Source organism: Nicotiana tabacum, chromosome 18, assembly GCF_000715075.1.
Source record: "Nicotiana tabacum cultivar K326 chromosome 18, ASM71507v2, whole genome shotgun sequence".
NCBI lineage: Eukaryota > Viridiplantae > Streptophyta > Magnoliopsida > Solanales > Solanaceae > Nicotiana > Nicotiana tabacum.
The window spans coordinates 151,956,971-151,975,272 of NC_134097.1; the positions used below are offsets into that span (position 1 = coordinate 151,956,971).

General features: G+C 38.6%; 1 protein-coding gene and 1 pseudogene across 2 annotated transcripts in view; both read left to right on the top strand.

Annotated features, from left to right (window-relative positions):
* LOC142161762 (uncharacterized) overlaps nucleotides 1-16,383 on the top strand; it is a 65,261-nt pseudogene extending 48,878 nt beyond the window's left edge. The window contains exons 7-10 of the transcript XR_012701767.1: nucleotides 12,653-12,833; nucleotides 12,917-12,959; nucleotides 14,947-15,040; nucleotides 15,931-16,383. The product of XR_012701767.1 is annotated as an uncharacterized LOC142161762 (transcript). The remainder of the gene's footprint in view (nucleotides 1-12,652; nucleotides 12,834-12,916; nucleotides 12,960-14,946; nucleotides 15,041-15,930) is intronic.
* Nucleotides 15,047-17,584, top strand: LOC107820335 (pentatricopeptide repeat-containing protein ELI1, chloroplastic-like). The gene has a single exon (XM_075237510.1). It carries the CDS (start codon nucleotides 16,693-16,695, stop codon nucleotides 17,569-17,571), a length of 879 nt encoding a protein of 292 aa, XP_075093611.1. The 5' UTR covers nucleotides 15,047-16,692; the 3' UTR covers nucleotides 17,572-17,584.
* The last annotated feature ends 718 nt before the right edge of the window (nucleotides 17,585-18,302 follow it).

Here is an 18,302-nt window from a genome sequence, read left to right on the forward strand (position 1 = left end):
CGGAAGAACGGGGAAACAATTTCAATACATTTTAAGTTCTAGGTCGCCCACCAGTATAATGCGGGAATACATTTTAAGTTCTAGGTCGCCCACCAGTATAATGCGGGAATACATTTTAAGTTCTAGGTCGCCCACCAGTATAATGCGGGAATACATTTTAAGTTCTAGGTCGCCCACCAGTATAATGCGGGAATACATTTAAGTTCTAGGTCGCCCACCAGTATAATGCGGGAATACATTTTAAGTTCTAGGTCGCCCACCAGTATAATGCGGGAATACATTTTAAGTTCTAGGTCGCCCACCAGTATAATACGGGAATACATTTTAAGTTCTAGGTCGCCCACCAGTATAATGCGGGAATACATTTAAGTTCTAGGTCGCCCACCAGTATAATGCGGGAATACATTTAAGTTCTAGGTCGCCCACCAGTATAATGCGGGAATACATTTAAGTTCTAGTTCGCCCACCAGTATAATGCGGGAATACAATTTAAGTTCTAGGTCGCCCACCAGTATAATGCGGGAATACATTTAAGTTCTAGGTCGCCCACCAGTATAATGCGGGAATACTTTTAAGTTCTAGGTCGCCCACCAGTATAATGCGGGAATACGTTTAAGTTCTAGGTCGCCCACCAGTATAATGCGGGAATACATTTTAAGTTCTAGGTCGCCCACCAGTATAATGCGGGAATACATTTTAAGTTCTAGGTCGCCCACCAGTATAATGCGGGAATACTTTTAAGTTCTAGATCGCCCACCAGTATAATGCGGGAATACGTTTAAGTTCTAGGTCGCCCACCAGTATAATGCGGGAATACATTTTAAGTTCTAGGTCGCCCACCAGTATAATGCGGGAATACATTTTAAGTTCTAGGTCGCCCACCAGTATAATGCGGGAATACATTTAAGTTCTAGGTCGCCCACCAGTATAATGCGGGAATACATTTTAAGTTCTAGGTCGCCCACCAGTATAATGCGGGAATACATTTTAAGTTCTAGGTCGCCCACCAGTATAATGCGGGAATACATTTTAAGTTCTAGGTCGCCCACCAGTATAATGCGGGAATACATTTTAAGTTCTAGGTCGCCCACCAGTATAATGCGGGAATACATTTTAAGTTCTAGGTCGCCCACCAGTATAATGCGGGAATACATTTAAGTTCTAGGTCGCCCACCAGTATAATGCGGGAATACATTTTAAGTTCTAGGTCGCACACCAGTATAATGCGGGAATACATTTAAGTTCTAGGTCGCCCACCAGTATAATGCGGGAATACTTTTAAGTTCTAGGTCGCCCACCAGTATAATGCGGGAATACGTTTAAGTTCTAGGTCGCCCACCAGTATAATGCGGGAATACGTTTAAGTTCTAGGTCGCCCACCAGTATAATGCGGGAATACATTTAAGTTCTAGGTCGCCCACCAGTATAATGCGGGAATACATTTTAAGTTCTAGGTCGCCCACCAGTATAATGCGGGAATACATTTAAGTTCTAGGTCGCCCACCAGTATAATGCGGGAATACATTTAAGTTCTAGGTCGCCCACCAGTATAATGCGGGAATACATTTAAGTTCTAGGTCGCCCACCAGTATAATGCGTGAATACATTTAAGTTCTAGGTCGCCCACCAGTATAATGCGGGAATACATTTAAGTTCTAGGTCGCCCACCAGTATAATGCGGGAATACATTTAAGTTCTAGGTCGCCCACCAGTATAATGCGGGAATACATTTAAGTTCTAGGTCGCCCACCAGTATAATGCGGGAATACGTTTAAGTTCTAGGTCGCCCACCAGTATAATGCGGGAATACATTTTAAGTTCTAGGTCGCCCACCAGTATAATGCGGGAATACATTTAAGTTCTAGGTCGCCCACCAGTATAATGCGGGAATACATTTTAAGTTCTAGGTCGCCCACCAGTATAATGCGGGAATACATTTTAAGTTCTAGGTCGCCCACCAGTATAATGCGGGAATACATTTAAGTTCTAGGTCGCCCACCAGTATAATGCGGGAATACATTTTAAGTTCTAGGTCGCCCACCAGTATAATGCGGGAATACATTTAAGTTCTAGGTCGCCCACCATTATAATGCGGGAATACACTTAAGCTCTAGATCTTGGAATCAGTAACCCCACCTGAAGACGAAAGGTTACAACAGAGATTCCCCCAAGCAGGAAACAGTAAAATCCCCCAGCACCAAGAAGCGGAAGGCTGCAAAGGCAAGCGTGCGATGCGAAAGGAAGAAGGAACGCTTCTCAGAAGAAGCAGTTTGGAAACGTTATAGCATGCCCAACATAACAATTTTGATGAAAAAAGCCATAGCACCGAGGAAACAATTGAAAGGCTTGAAGAAGAGGGCATGTTCCCAGCAAGTCAAGCAAAGTGATGAAAACTGGCATTCAGAAAGGGCGAAGGACCAGCATCATCTCCCAAGTCCACAAAATAAGAGCATCAGAGGAAAGCGTTAGCCGACAAGAAAGCAAGGCAACAAGAACAAGTTAAAGATGGATGAGATCTCATGATCCTTAGTCTAGCTTAGCTTCTTGTTTTTCCTTTTAGAACAATGTAACAAGGAGATCGGTGAGCGGTAGCATCCTACAGCAGCATGCAACAGCGCACAACAGCAGCAAGCACTACAATCACACGGTAGTCCCAGCTACCAAAATTTCCCGAACTACATCGACCTGATTCCTGTTCAGCCCAGGATATGTAGGAAACCTCTGAAGCAAAGGTTCGGTCAAATCTTTTTCAAAAAATGCTTCACACGGAGTACTCAGACGAGCAAGAATCACCCGCTTTATCTTTGCGCGAAAACCCTTTGTGTCTTCGTGCAAAGAGGGGCAGTTGTAAGCACGTGATTTTTGCTTCATGGACAATTGCTCCAAAAGAAATCAAAAATAGTGACAAATGACTCCGCTGTACAATTTTTCGTTTGGTCGTGACGCGTGTTGTCAGTCATTGGTGGTTCGGTCCATGTTACATTTGATGCTATCAATCAAAAATACAAAGTATGTCTGTCCTGGTAATCAAACCGTAACTCGGTCGTTAAAAGAAAATTCAAAATATATGTGCATCGTTCGTTCTAGGTTTCTAGTTAACTTACTTAAATATTTTTGTGATAATTGTGTTAAAATGTTACATTGTTGTTGGTTTTAATTTCATTGTTTTATTATTGTTATTTCATTTTTGTTTTAAAAGAAAAAATAAAATAAAAATATAATAGAGAACAAAAAGAGTGAATGAAAATCGGGTCAGGCCCAGGAAATAAAACAAAAAAAATGGGCCCAAACCAGCACAAGTCCGGTCCAAACTAGGCCTGTCCAAGTACGAACCCAAACGACGTCGTTTCAGGGACGGTTGATCTGAGCCATTCATTTCCATTGATCCGATGGCCTTTATTGGCCCTCATGACCCGACCCATTCCCATTTTTGACCGACCCCTCTACTTAACCAAACGGCACCGTATGGTTAAGCTTCCCCAATCCTGGCCATCAATTGTGATCAATCCAACGGCCAGGATTGAATCAGCCTCCCCGTATATAAGCCTTCTATCATACCCCACGCCCCCTATTCGAACCCCCCTCCACTCATCGTCTTCACCCAAACACTGAAGCCCCCCAAACCCTAGCAGCCGCCCTAGCTTCCCTTTCACCAGAACCCGGCGGCACGAACGCCGGTGACCACCTCCTGAACACCCTAAGACCCCCTCACTCTCCTGAACATGGATCTGTTACCCCCTAGCCTCGAATCACCTTCCCTCGTCTCGAATCTTCATTTGAAGATTCGAGTCGAACCCGGACCTATACCAAACCACCCCATCTTCATACCAGACACTCCCCGGACCCTCCTCGTGACCAAACCAGACTTGGTTTGGTCCGAATCTACCCACAACTCCTAAAAAACCAGATCTGAAAATCCAGACCTTAGAACACATGCACCTGGGGAATCCGGCCGGTCTTGAAAGGGGTTTGAGGTTTAATGGATCTTAACCAAGGTGTTCTCATGTGAGAACACCCTGGTTAAAATTTGTTCGGCCTCAAATGGTCAAAGTTGAGTCTGATTTAGGTCTGTTTGGTTTAAACATTGTTCGGTAAGTTTTCCTTTCCCTTTGTTTAGTTCTAATTAAGTTGTCAGCATGTTTCGTTGTGTTTGTTTGTTCTTTTGTTATTTTTCTGATTTCTTCCGTCCTTGTAAAGACCTTTTATTTGGTCGATTGTCTTCTGTGTATGTTTTGAACGTATTCTGTGATATACATGTTCGATTAGATTAGTCGACGCATAAATAGTTCATATAGGTTCCCAATAATTGAACAAAAGTTGTTTGATGCCTGTAGGTCCCTGTATGTGTTTGTTTATTTGAACGACTGATTATTACCTGTTATAATTAGTATAGTCGACTCGATAAACGTCGTCGATTAGTTTTCTATAACTAATGGATCGAATGAGCTAATAATGTCACATGACTAATTGAACCTTGTCACTGACTGAATGCCCAGCATTGTCTGAAATAAGTTTGTTTGCATTGCAAAAATGACTGAAAAGGTTCAGTCCAGGGTAGTCCTGAATTTGAACTTTCATGAGTTCAAAATACCCTGATGATGCAATGGGCAGGGCAGTAATAATCAAGGTTAAGCAGGGGTATTCTGGGGTGTTAAAAAAAACAGAAGTAATTAGTTTAAGTGAGCTGACAAATGGGGTACTGAATTAGGATTAAATTAATGCCAATGGGGGACCAGACCTAAGAGTATGGGAATTAATTGAATACTTAACTAAACCCATAACCCTTGATTAGAGTAATGAGACAGGGCATGGGGGCTGATTAAGGATTTCGAGAAAGATGCCTTTAGGCATGGGGAGTTAAGGGGTATGGGCAGATTGCAACTGGCAGGATCCAGGCAGCTTGACTGCACTGGATTGTTGGCTTATAAATAGGCCATTTGAGAACTTAAAAGGGGCTGAAAAATTTTTAGTCTAAAGAGAGGTCTTGTGAGTTTAAAGAAAAAGACTGAAAACATAAGTTAATTTCCAGTAAACACTGTAACCAAACACTATCTGAAAAGTTGTATAAGAGTTCATATTGGTCAAGCTGTCTCGGCCAAGTTCTGTGGTTTGCATTGACTGAGCTGCTTGTGATTGTTGAACTGTTGGTGTTGCTGCATTGAATACTCTGTTATTGCTGTTGTTTCATCACTCTTTCCTGGGATTGCTCATTTGGTGCTCGACTATTTGCTGGTTTTCTTTGTTCTGGGAAATATTGCTGGTTGTCTGTGGGCTGTGGAAAACATTTGTGGTTGTTGGATTGTTGCTGTGTTATTGTTGTTTATCTGCTGTTGCTGTATTTGTTGCATACCACTCAGCTGACAATTCTCCTTCTTCTTCTGCTTTGCTATACCAGCTGACAATTCTCCTTCTTCTTCTGCTTTGCTATACCAGGTACACGATTAATAGTGCCAATGTAACTTGAGAGTTTAAGCATGAATATAAAAGAGAAGAGCTGAAGTTGTTTATTTCGTACATAGACTGTTATATTGAACCTCATTTAATGTATAATAGTTTACATTCTTGTTTAGATACTGAAGGTAGCCTGTGTGCCCAGTAGATATCAATATATGGTGATTGAATGTTAGTTTGTATATGTAGGCTGATAGATAAAAGGGTCCCCAATGCAGTAGGTTGTATCTTGGGTTTTATAGGGTTAGCATGTCCTTAAATACATAGAACTATCCATGTTAGTTAATTTTGTGTCCTTTTGATAAATTGTCCCCCTATAATTGGCAAACCATTGCCTTAAAATAAACGGCGCAAGCCTGCACTTCTCAACCTCACGAAGGTCGATCCCGGATCAAACGAACCCAGCAGGCTTTCATCAGAAAGGCATCGGCCCAGGTCCAGCCGATACTGTGTGGGCTCGGTTTGGGCCCACAATGCTCGATTAGCTGCCCATGTGCATGGCCATGTTTTCTTATTCCGCAAAGGCACTCGGAATTCCGTTATAATAACCTGCAAGCATGTAATTGAGTAGGGTCATTTTTATTCTCAACTAATGGAGACAAATGCGACAAGAAACGTAGTTGCTATAGGATATCCTTTTAAAATAAAAACGAGATGAGCCTCGACAAATAAAAACGCACAAGCTACGGGGCCCTCGCTAAATGTATATTATCGAAGCATTCAGTTTTCCAGTACGGGTCGTTTAGCAAACCTCACGGCCCTCCCAGAATAATAACGCGATAGCCTCTTTAAGCGCGTATTTAATAATTTTACCTTCTTAAAATCGGGTGCGCATTTATGTGACCCAAATCCAAATCTCGACGGATTCGAAATGTATTTCTAATCACGGGTACATTGATTGTGACGTGGTTCGAGATGCATGTCCATGACGTCGCAAATTCCTTTTAAAAGTAGAACGAGACGAGCCTCGTCAAACAAAAATGTACACAGCTGCGGGGCCCTCTAACTGTATATATATTAAAACACTTAGAATTCGGAACAGGCCGTTTAGCGAATTTTTCGGCCTTCCCCAAAACAACAATACGCTAGTTGCTTTAGGCGCGTCTTAATAATTTATTCTCCTTAATTCGGGTGCACATTTATGTGACCCAAATCCAAATCTCAACCGAGTCGAGATATGTCAACAACCACGGGTGCATTGATGTAACGTGGTTCGAGATATGTTTTCACGACGTTGCAAGTCTTATAAAATAACAATAAATGATAAAAGCGGTTAAAAGTTAAATTTTGCACATAAGTTCACACTTGTATAAAATCAGATAATCAAGCCGAATATAACAGTTGAGCGACCGTGCTAGAACCACGGAACTCGGGAATGCCTAACACCTTCTCCCGGGTTAACAGAATTCCTTATCCGGATTTCTGGTACGCGGACTGTAATATAGAGTCATTATTTTCCTCGATTCGGGATTAAAATTGGTGACTTGGGACACCCTAAATCTCCCAAGTGACGACTCTGAAATAATTAAACCAATCCCGTTTCGATTGTCCTTTAATTGGAAAAAACTCCCTTGTACCCTCTCGGGTGCGGAAAAAGGAGGTGTGACAAGACGCACTTCCTAAGTTTATTGTACCCATAGGAGACGCACTTCCTAAGTTTATTGTACCCACAGGAGACGCACTTCCTCAAAGTTTAGTTTTGCCCATAGGAGACACACTTCCTAAGTTTACTTTTACCCCATAGGAGACGCACTTCCTAAAATATTTTCATTCATAAGAGACGCACTTCCTAGTTCAAAATCATTAAGGTTTCACCCATAGGAGACGCACTTCCTAAGACTATTTTATTTTAGGAGACACACTTCCTAGTCTGGTTCACTCAGGTTATACTTTTGCTTTAGGGGACGCACTCCCGAGTTTGGATTTTTAGATTATATTTTATTTCAGGAGACGCACTTCCGGAATTGAGATTTCACCCCTAGGAGATGCACTTCCTAGTTTGATTCATTTTAAGTTCGACCATAGGAGACACAATTCCTAGTCCAGTTTTTTGAAGTTTACCCGTAGGAGACGCACTTCCTAATCGAGATTTTATTCATAGGAGACGCACTTCCTAGTTCTAGTCACTGAAGTTTTCACCCTTAAGAGATGCACTTCCTAGTTTTAGCTCATTCCGATTCAACCATAGAAGAAGCACTTTCTAGTTTGAGTCATTGAGGTTTTAGCATACGCATTTGCCAGCAAGAGTTTTGGTTTTACTCATAGGAGATGCACATCCTAGCCTAGTCTTCAGTTTACTCTCATCATTGCATCAGTAGTGTAAGTGAGTTACGATTTTGCTAACGACTCACAAATCTTCCCAGTTCAAACTGGTTAGGAAATTTTGTTTGTTTTGTTTGTTTTGATTTTTAGGGACCCGCCTGTAGAACGGAGTTTGTTGCGTGTCGAAGATAGAAGAAGTCAGGAGTCCGCCTGTAGAACGGAGAAACATTTTTCAAAATCAAGCAGTGACCCACTGGAAAGCAGAAGGATTACAACAGAAATCCCCAGCATTCAATCCAAGTTAGAAGCTCGCCTCAAGAACGCGAATCAATAGTCTGGGATGATCAACAGAAGCTGGTCACAAAAACAAAAAAAAAACAAAAAAAAAACAAAAAAAAACAAAAAAAAAAAGAAGAAGAAAGAGAAGAGCCCAAAATACGGAAGTGGAGAACAAATGTGGTATGCTCAAGAACTAGCACCTACAACTAACAAGTATCAAGGTTCAGATCCAAAGTCTGTATGAAGCACCATTCAAGACTCAAGACCAAGTTTCAGAAGACTTAAGAGATAGGAATCTTTGTAACTAGTAGCTGATAGGCTTAGTTAGTCTTTTTCAGTTTTCATTTTTGTTGTAATGATAGGACCGCGGACCGGAACCTCAACGGAACGGCACCTCGATCGGCTCTCCACCTCGGTACAACTTCACTATATTTCTCATATCCCGAACTACACGTGGCCTGATTCCTATATAACCAAGGATATGTAGGCAGCTCAGATACCAGGGCTCGGTCACATTCCCTCCCTTTCCTTAAGTGTAGTCCGTCCAAGTAATGGTCGGGTCAAAAACACGTCTAGTCGTTCTTTGTCGGAAAACTCTTCGTGTTTCCAGTCAAAGAGGGGCAGCTGTAAGCACGTGATTTTTGACCCTCCCCGAGAATTTTCACATTTTTAGCGTGAATATGTGAAATTGGGTCTAGTATAGCTATTTTAACTATTTTACTTTATTTCGTTGCAAAAAGAAAAAAAATCACAAAATATATATATAAATTTTAGTTTATGTATTTCTCATAAACTTGAAAAATACAAAAATTGTACTTTATTTTGGTACTTTATATAAATTCGAAAATTACAAAAAATATAATTCTATTAATATTCTATAGTCATTTTAACTTTGAAAAATACAAAAAAAATATTGCTTCATATTTTATCTTAATGTTTAAAAAAAACGAAAATTACAAAGATAGTTTTATTAATATTTTGTAGCTATTTTAAATCTTGAAAAAATATTTAAAAAAAAGATATAGTTTTGTTTGAATACTAGTCTTATTTTTGGTAGTTATTTTGCTTGCATAGGACTAGTTAAGCAACGTGTTCCTATTTCTCGGGTCCGGGCAAAAGAATAATATTCGGGTTCAAACTACCCGGTTTTAGGCCTAATTTCGGACCTAACCCATAATAAACCGTGTCCAGGACACATGGGGAACCCCACCACGCGCGGGGGACATAAGTCTCGAACCCCACCACGCGTGGGGCTCATTTTTCTGGGCAAACCCATACAGATGCACAGATGAAACATTTGGAAAAGGGGGACTTTTGAATTTTTTGAAAAAGAGGTACTGTACATCTTCTTCTTCAAAAGAAGAAGAAGAAACCCTACTTCCCCCGCATCAAAACCCACCGGCAACGACCCTCCTCCTCCTGTCCAAACAGCCCCCTCCATCACCCGAACAACGCCCAGCTCCTCCGAACGACCACCATCGTCATTACCATCTCCGCCATCGTCGACCATCACCCCTACTGTCGCAACCAAAACCCTACACCAAACAGACCCTCCCGTCGACCCTTCCAGCTTTTCCGACGTCACTCACCGGCGACCACCTGCTGTTCACCATTGCTGCTGCACCACACTGCCCAAACGACCTCATATCAAACTATCATCCCCACCAGTCCAAAAGCTACCATGAGCAGCCCCTCTCGTCGTCACTGCCCAAGGTGACCATCCAGTCGCACCCCTACGTCCAAATGACTGCCTGCAACGTCCAGCCATGAACGACCCTTCCCCCCCTTGCCATGGCTGACTGAAAAACACACACACACATACCAGCTGAAGCTTAACTGAAAACGTACGAAAAGGTAGCCCAGAAGTTCTGTCCGGGGTGAGGTCCGTTGAGGTCGTCGAGGTCCGGTACGTCGAGTTTGTTGTCCGAGGTTTCGTCGCAGGTCTAGGCATCTGACGATAATATCAAGTAGGTTATCTCTGTCCGCGTCCTTCATATTTGCTGTTTAGTAACATGTACATGTGTTTTCTTGAAATACAATCCTAGTTCATGCGAATAGTATGCAAATGAGCGAGACATATCCATATGATGTTTGCAAATTGCTATATCTTGTTAATTAACTCCGTATGATATCGAAATTTGGTCGTGAACGTATTTCCTTTGTTTCGTCATGTTAAGTAGTTATTCGGCATTTTGTTTCTCCATGTTCAGATTATTGTTATCTAAATGTTTGTCTTAATGGTCGTTCGTACATGTAGTAGTAATGTTAAAATCATAGTAGTAATTTAATCCCGCGAAAAATACTCGTTTCATCAAATAAGTTTAATCTACAACCCATGACCCCGCAAAGTAGCCAAGAAATGTAGTCATTTTAGCCTTGTCCTTTTTCTAAAAAAAAAAAAGAATAAATAAATAAATAAAAATGAGACGAGCCTCGCCAAAAAATACAAGCTGCGGGGCCCTCTAAATGTATATATTAAATACTTAGATTCCGGGACGGGCCGTTAGCAAATTTCACGGCCCTACCCAAAATAATAATGCGCTAGTTGCTTTAGGCGCGCCTTTAATAATTTAATTTTCCTAAACTCGGGTGCACATTTATGTGACCCAAATCTAAATCTCAACGGACTCGAAATGTGTCTCTAATCACGGGTATATTGATTATGGCGTGGCCCGAGATGCATTTCCATGACGTTGCAAATCCCTTTAAAAAATAAGAATGAGATGAGTCTCGCCGAATAAAAACACGAATTGCGGGGCCCTCAGTAAATACTTGTTTAAAATTACCTTGAATTCAGGAGGGTCGTTTAGCGAATTTCACGGCCTCCGCAAAATAATAACGCGATAGTCTCTTTAGGCGCGTGTTTAATAATTTATTTTCTTAAGCTCGGGTGTGCATTTCATGCGACCCAAATCCAAATCTCAAAACATCAAATAAAATGCGTTCCGGATTGTGGGTGCATTTCATGTGACACAGTCCAAAGACGTGTTTTAAGCGATGTTCACATTCTTGTAAAAACAATAATAATAAAGCGGTTAAAAGTTAAAATTTGCACATAAGTTCATACTTGTATAAAATCAGATAATCAAGCCGAATATAACAATTGAGCGACCGTGCTAGAACCACGGAACTCGGGAATGCCTAACACCTTCTCCCGGGTTAACAGAATTCCTTATCCGGATTTCTGGTACGCAGACTATAATATAGAGTCATTATTTTCCTCGATTCGGGATTAAAATTGGTGACTTGGGACACCCTAAATCTCCCAAGTGGCGACTCTGAAATAAATAAGCAAATCCCGTTTCGATTGTCCTTTAATTGGAAAAAACTCCCCCTGCGCCCCCGCGGGTGCGGAAAAAGGAGGTGTGACATCGGCTGGCCTTGTCTTCACGAGAGGCGTCATCATGATCGGGTCCAGATTTAGGGTCGTGACAATCACAATAGCTTGTTTGGTGTTACAATAAAACTTAATGTATGATTTTGGGTGCCTTGAGGTAGTTAGGTGGTGTTTGGTTTGCAGATACGCAGCTCCCCTGCATAAAATAGAGGAGGGGCTCCATTTGGGTGCATACTTCCAATATGGAATTTAAGACAACCATGATTGACAATTGTTAAATGTGCTACATAGGGTTCCCAGGGATTTGGTACAATGGCAAAGGTAGTATAGTGCAGGATGTATGGTCAGCACACTTCACGATTTCAAAACCTGGTTGTTGCAAGTGAACAAGATTGTTTAAGTAGAGAAGGGTAAGAGTCCATTATCCCTGAATTTTGAAGTTGAAACAGCGGATTTCGGTCACTAAAAGAAAGTATTAGGTGGATTATTAGTAGTGGTTTGGCAGGCATAAGCAGACTGGTGAGAGAATATTTTGAAACTTTCTTTGGTTGCAAGAGAATCATTACACTGGAATATCTACTGCAGCTTGTATTCAGATAACCGGGCTACATAGGCTTTTCGAAATATGATATAATCCAGGAGTGACTATGATGTATTATTCTGCATTTGCTACTGGGTAAGTTTCCTTAAGTTTTTGTTTCTTGATTTATGCTATTATCTTTGTGCCCCTCAACATCATGGAGTTTAAACTATGATACCTTAATCTTCGTAGTTATCGTATTTTTTAACTTAATTTCCAGGGGTCAATTGTTTTGTTGTTAATACATTTTGCTCAACCAAAATCGTCAGCTGAATGGTGTTCTAGAAGCCCTATCTATGTGTGAAATAGACTACAAATTTTGATGATGTTATATAGTATCAGTCTTGATCTCTGATAGTATATTAGAGTTTCTCCTAGTGTCATTTCAAGCTAGGACAATATTTAGGTTGCACTTTTCTTTTTTCCAGCATGCTTTCTTTTGCAAAACATACTTCATCAGCTCATTCTGTTGTCTTAGTGGGAGCTATCTCATTGTTTCTTGATATCCCTGTATGCTTTCGAGTAGATAAGTCTGAAGTAATTAAGATGCAACAGAAAACATATGTGGGAAATCCTGGAAGTTAACGTAAATGTCTAAGAATACTGGTTTTTAGTTTAATGTTGATCATTGGTTAAATTATTTAGGGAATGAGCCTTTTGCTTTTATTCATTCCAGTCGCATGAATAATATTTCTTTTGTTGAGGTCGCACGAATAATATTATTTTTGCATGAATGTGAATAGGCTTTAAGTGGGTCAGAGAAGGGAGAACCAGTTGACAATGCTACTCTCTCCCACAATTTCACTGCCTATATCTGCTATGGATTCTCGTCAGCCAAGTGGAAGCTCATTCACCGGCTTTATTACAGTTCCTTTACAAGCTTTTATTTTGATGCTTGGTTTCACAGCTTCCGACATTGACGTGGTGTGTTAGCTTAAACTTCAACTTCATCTTATCTGTTCTTTCATACATGCTTGATTTTCTCAAGTATGTATTCTTGCTTTCAGGATATGTATGGTAAGGCTGAGAAACTTCTTTCTTCATCATTAAATTAGTCAACTTATCCGCGCTTTGCGCTGTCAAATACATGAAATTATGAAATGCTTAATCTTCTTCGTAAATATATTTGAGATAAGAGAATAAAATTTTCATGCATATACATAAAGCAATTAATTGCAAAAATTGATTAAATCACAAACATAAATATTTTTCCCTCGTGCTCCAACACTTTTTATATTACTAATTTCACTTTAACAACATTCGTTATATGAATAGAAATAAAATATAGTTGTATTAAAATTACAACGATTTATACTTTCATACAAAAGTACAACAAAATTGTGTTTGTGTATCAACTTTAAAAATATACATAAAAAAAAAAAAACCACCGTCAGCAAACATTACAACAATATGCACTTTAAATACAAAAGTACATAGTAACAAAATTGTATTTGTGCATTAATTTTAGAAATATTATACATATATAAATAAAAAAAAAGGATCTGACAATCCGCAAATATTTAGGTAGCAAACTATTTTAACTGCCGATGAATCTTAATATCTCTCCCTGTGTAGTATGGCATACTCGAAGTAGGTACTGAAAAAATTTATCCTCAACATGAGTCTTGCTTATGTCAAAGAAATTTGAAGATGAGTGCCGAAATTTTGGTCAATATTCTGCAATTCAAATTCATAAAGCTCATCTTAATCTTGCTATCATGGCATTTCAATAAAACTTCTTGCATGATCTTCAAAATTTCAGAAAGATTTTTTTTATTTTAAAAAAATAGTAATATTCATAAGATTTACCTGAATTGAGAACTTTGAATATATTAATGCATTCATCAAGATCCGCTTTAGCGCCACATACCTTCCTTGGACATAGCATCAAAACAAGCTTCCGCTAAAAGAAACTCTATTAATTCTTGAATAGACTATAGTTTTCTCACCAAATTTTGATTTATGTTTCTTGATCTAGCTAGTGAATTTATATAGGCATATATGAGAGAATACAAAATGGTGCCATAAATTAACACATTAAATAATATTTGAGAGTTATGGACATAATCAACAAAATTTAGTAATGGAATATAGGGAAGGGGAAGTTTGAAAGAGCATAAATGCATATTAAGATGTTTAATAAAGACACAATCATAGGAGGAAAAAGTTGACTTTGTATTTAAAGAATTAATTTTGGACTATTAATTAAAAATAAGATATATAAAAAATGAGGAAGCAAAGCCCAAAAAAAAGAGAGAAAAAAGATAAATGAGTTTCTTGGCCAAGGTCATCTTCTTTTTTCCTTCAATACATTCATAAACTAATTTTGCCTAATAAATTTACTCGTGATAATAGTCATAAATTTTTATTTATATATAAGACATATATGCAAAAACAAATTACAAAGATATGTATAAGAAAAAAATATATAGAAAACAAAGACACAAAAATAGAATGAGATAATTATAGTTTTATAATGTCAGAATACATTTAGAATGTCTAACGCAAGACCTCTTACCTAACTTTCTTGTTTAAATGTTCTACATAAAAATTTGCCTGCACTTTGTGGTTGCATGAAGAATTAAAGTATGACTAAATGATTAGTCTCATAATTTTTATATAAAAAAAAAATTATATGAAACAACTAAGACACAAAAATAACTCAACATGATTGCAGGTGAGAGAAACGATTAGGAATAAAGAGAGGCTAATTAAATGGATTAAAAGGTGCAACTTTTGTTTTTTTTTTGCAATTAAAACATGGTATTTGCTTATTTAACAATGATAGTGAGAAACCCAATAAACTGGAAAATTTGGACGTTAATTGGTGTCTTTTGTAACTGAAATAAATACTATAATGAGATGTAATAAATAGGATAGAGAATGATCAATTTCCAATTACTAAATAATTTTAACAAAAAATGAAAAGAATAAAAGGGAAAAGTCAAAAAAAGGATAAATAGGATCTTGGCCAGAGAGTTGTCTAAGTCACTTTTTTATTTTATCTTTATATATATATATATATATATATATATAGATGAGAAGGGTTTGTTACTGGCAGCATCAGACAATCTTAATCCTGTTTGGTCTCAAACTCTTGGAGATCCATTTTTACGGAGGCTCATTTTAAGGTCGGTTGCTACTCTTCCCCAACATTTTCTTCAGTATTCATGTGATTAATCAAGTTTGAAGTAACCCTCGACTGCTTGAATATGGGAGCTTGAATATGTTTTCAGATTAGAAATCCATAGATGGCTATCACAGTCCAATAAACGTTCCAAATCAGTTTCAAATCTTGATTTTAATGTAAGAACAGTAGATTAAAGATGATCTCCGTTGAAGTACCCTGTGTGCATCCATAGGCTACTTGTTGGCAGTAGTTGATTTAACATCGGAACATGTATAAGGGCAAAATCTATTACTCCACTTGGAGAAACTGATGAATCACTCGTACATCAAATTTTATGTTCCAAAAATGTTGGTTCAGAGCATCAGTTAAGTTGATTTGAACTTGTATTTCTTTCGGTTTTTTGGGGGTGAGTGTTGGGGTTAGATGTGAACTCTTTTTTATTTTGATTAAGTGTTTACTGTTGTATCTCAAAAATGTGACAAGGACATGGTCATTTGAGGTGTCGTGTGGGAACGTAGAAAAATCTGGTGTTACTGTCAGAAATAACACCAGATATTTCTGTGGGTAGGAAGGCTAGTTGCATAGAAAGCTGAAGTTTGCAGTAGAAGGGAGGAAACAAAACTGTTCGCGGATAGGCATTTGTGTGTAGATAGTAAAAAGGTATAAAGCATATAGCAGATACAAAATACAGAGGTAGTCATATTCCCTACATATAATTCGCAGTCTTGCTAGGTACATATGGGGGTTACGTTGAGTAAACCTGGTAGGCTAGTATTCTAATTTTTATCTCTCAAAGGAGTTATACGCATATACTTTTCTGTTGCTTACGGAAACATAACTTTGAGTCCATAACGAAACAATTGAATGGAAAAAACACTCCGGATAATGCAGATTCATATTCTGTCGGGCGGCGCTGGCACTCTACGCTCCAACCTTCAACAAGATAGAATTTCTCCCTGAATGCATCCCTTGCCTTCCAGATGCTGTCTTGCCAACAAGTGCTGCCTGTCAAAGGACTATGTTGCAACTTGCTGATATCTTTGGTGCAACTAGCAAGTTCAATTTTTCGAAAGAGACGGTGCTTTCCGATGACAGAAGCCAGGAGAACTGAAGTTGGTTACTGATTTTGTCAATTCTGGTAGCTCTGTAAATTTGATTTGAATATGAAGAGGCTTCTTTATTCTGTACTTCTTCTTTTTATTTCATGTTTGGCTGTTAATGTTATTTTGAGTTCTGTAGGTTGATATATTTGTCCTATTAGTCATATCTGATTCTTCTGAAGTCTGAACAATGCCCCTCCAACGTTTTCAGTTCAATTCATTCCTCAAATGTTTTTAAGTGCAAGCAACTTGCGCCACACTGTGTATTGGTTAAACTCTATTTTGTACATCAAACTAGTGGCTTTTCTCTTTATGTTCCATCTGTTAATGAGAAAATCATGTAAATAACGATTTATCTCTTCTTGGACTTGCTTCAGAAGCCAGCTGGGAGAGTGTTGGTTAATTGTTTAATAGTTTCATGCTTGGTTTCAGATCCATGCTTTGTTTGCGAAGGAGAGGAAAGAATGTAAAGTAAGAGAAAATTGTACTTTACATTTCTCGATAAGCAAAATGTAAGTATCGAATTGAGCCAAAGATTGAGCACTATGGTTGCATGGTGAATCTTCTTGGACGAGCTGGACAGTTAGAAGAAGCTTATGAATTTGTCAAAAGTATGAAGATTGATTGCGATCCTATTTTATGGGGAACATTACTGACTGCTTGTAGGATTCAGGGGAACATAAGGCTCGCAGAGAAAATTATGGAGTTCCTGGTGCAACAGGATCTTGCTACTTCAGGAACTTATGTTCTGCTATCCAATATATATGCTGCTGCTGCTGATTGGGATGGTGTGGCAAAGGTCAGGGCATTGATGAAGAGTAGCGGGGTAGACAAGGAACCTGGTTGTAGCTCCATTGAGGTCAATAATAAAGTGCACGAGTTCCTTGCCGGTGACATGAAGCATCTCAAAAGCAAAGAAATTTACAGAATGCTGGAGGAGATGAACAAGTGGCTCGAGGCTCATGGTTACATGCCACAGACTGATGTAGTCTTGCATAATCTTGGGGAAGTTGAGAAGCAGAAATCGCTTGTTGTTCATAGTGAAAGGCTAGCCATTGCTTGTGGGCTAATTAGTACTCAGCCAGGAACTACAATCAAGATTGTCAAGAATCTCCGTGTTTGTCCAGATTGCCATGCTGTCACCAAGCTTGTATCAAAAATCACAGGACGCAAGATCATAGTGAGGGACCGGAATCGCTTTCATCATTTTGTGGAGGGTTCATGTTCTTGTGGTGATTTCTGGTATAACTATTACCTAATGCTAACAAACAGGCAGGCTTCCATATATAGCTTTTTTTGGTACATTTTTTGGCTGTTTTGGATAGAAATTTCACTTTTCAATTTTCTGGAAGTTATTGGCTTCCGTTTGTATTGTACTAACATTTTTAGAAGAAATGGGAACAAAAGGAGCATATTAATAGGGAGAAGCTGAAATCATTTTTTGGCATTCATGTATTTCAATCTTTATGATAGGGAATTCTTCCATACTTTCTCGCTAGTGCATTCTAACTCATTTTAGTTTGAAAACGGTCGTAATTAGGGGTGCTTATCGGGCGGATTGGGCAGATAATTATGCTTAACGGTTCGGCTTATCGGTTATCGGATTATAAATATTGTGATCCGCTAGCCATCCAAAAAGATAACAGACGGATTTGTATTGAATTAACAATTATCGGGAGGTTATCAGGCGGTTTAACGGATAAATCAAATAAAAATTTTTTTGAACAATATTAATTTATTGCTACATGATAGAATTTATTAACACTTTATAATTTGTATTTGATTGTCGAATGAATAAAAAAAAAGTATTTCCACCTATAAATTAAGGCTATTATGCTACATAACAAAGCTCCTAATCTATACTATATTAAAAGCACGAAGGGCCTTAGCGAAATGTTGTTCTTCTTTTTATCCTTTAAAAATAGATTTCACGTCGGAATTGTAATTTAATTATTATTTCCTAATATTAAGAACTTTAAAAACAACTAGAATTTCTTTCTTTGTTTGTTGCAAATCCTAATATTTAGAAATTGAAAAAATAACTAAACTTACCTTATAAATTTCTTTTCCTTAGTTGAATTGTGTAACGACTCGACTAGTCGTTTCGCTTTTTAGAACTCCGTTCCTCTAAATAAGACTTCCCGCGCTTGCTTTAACTAATTT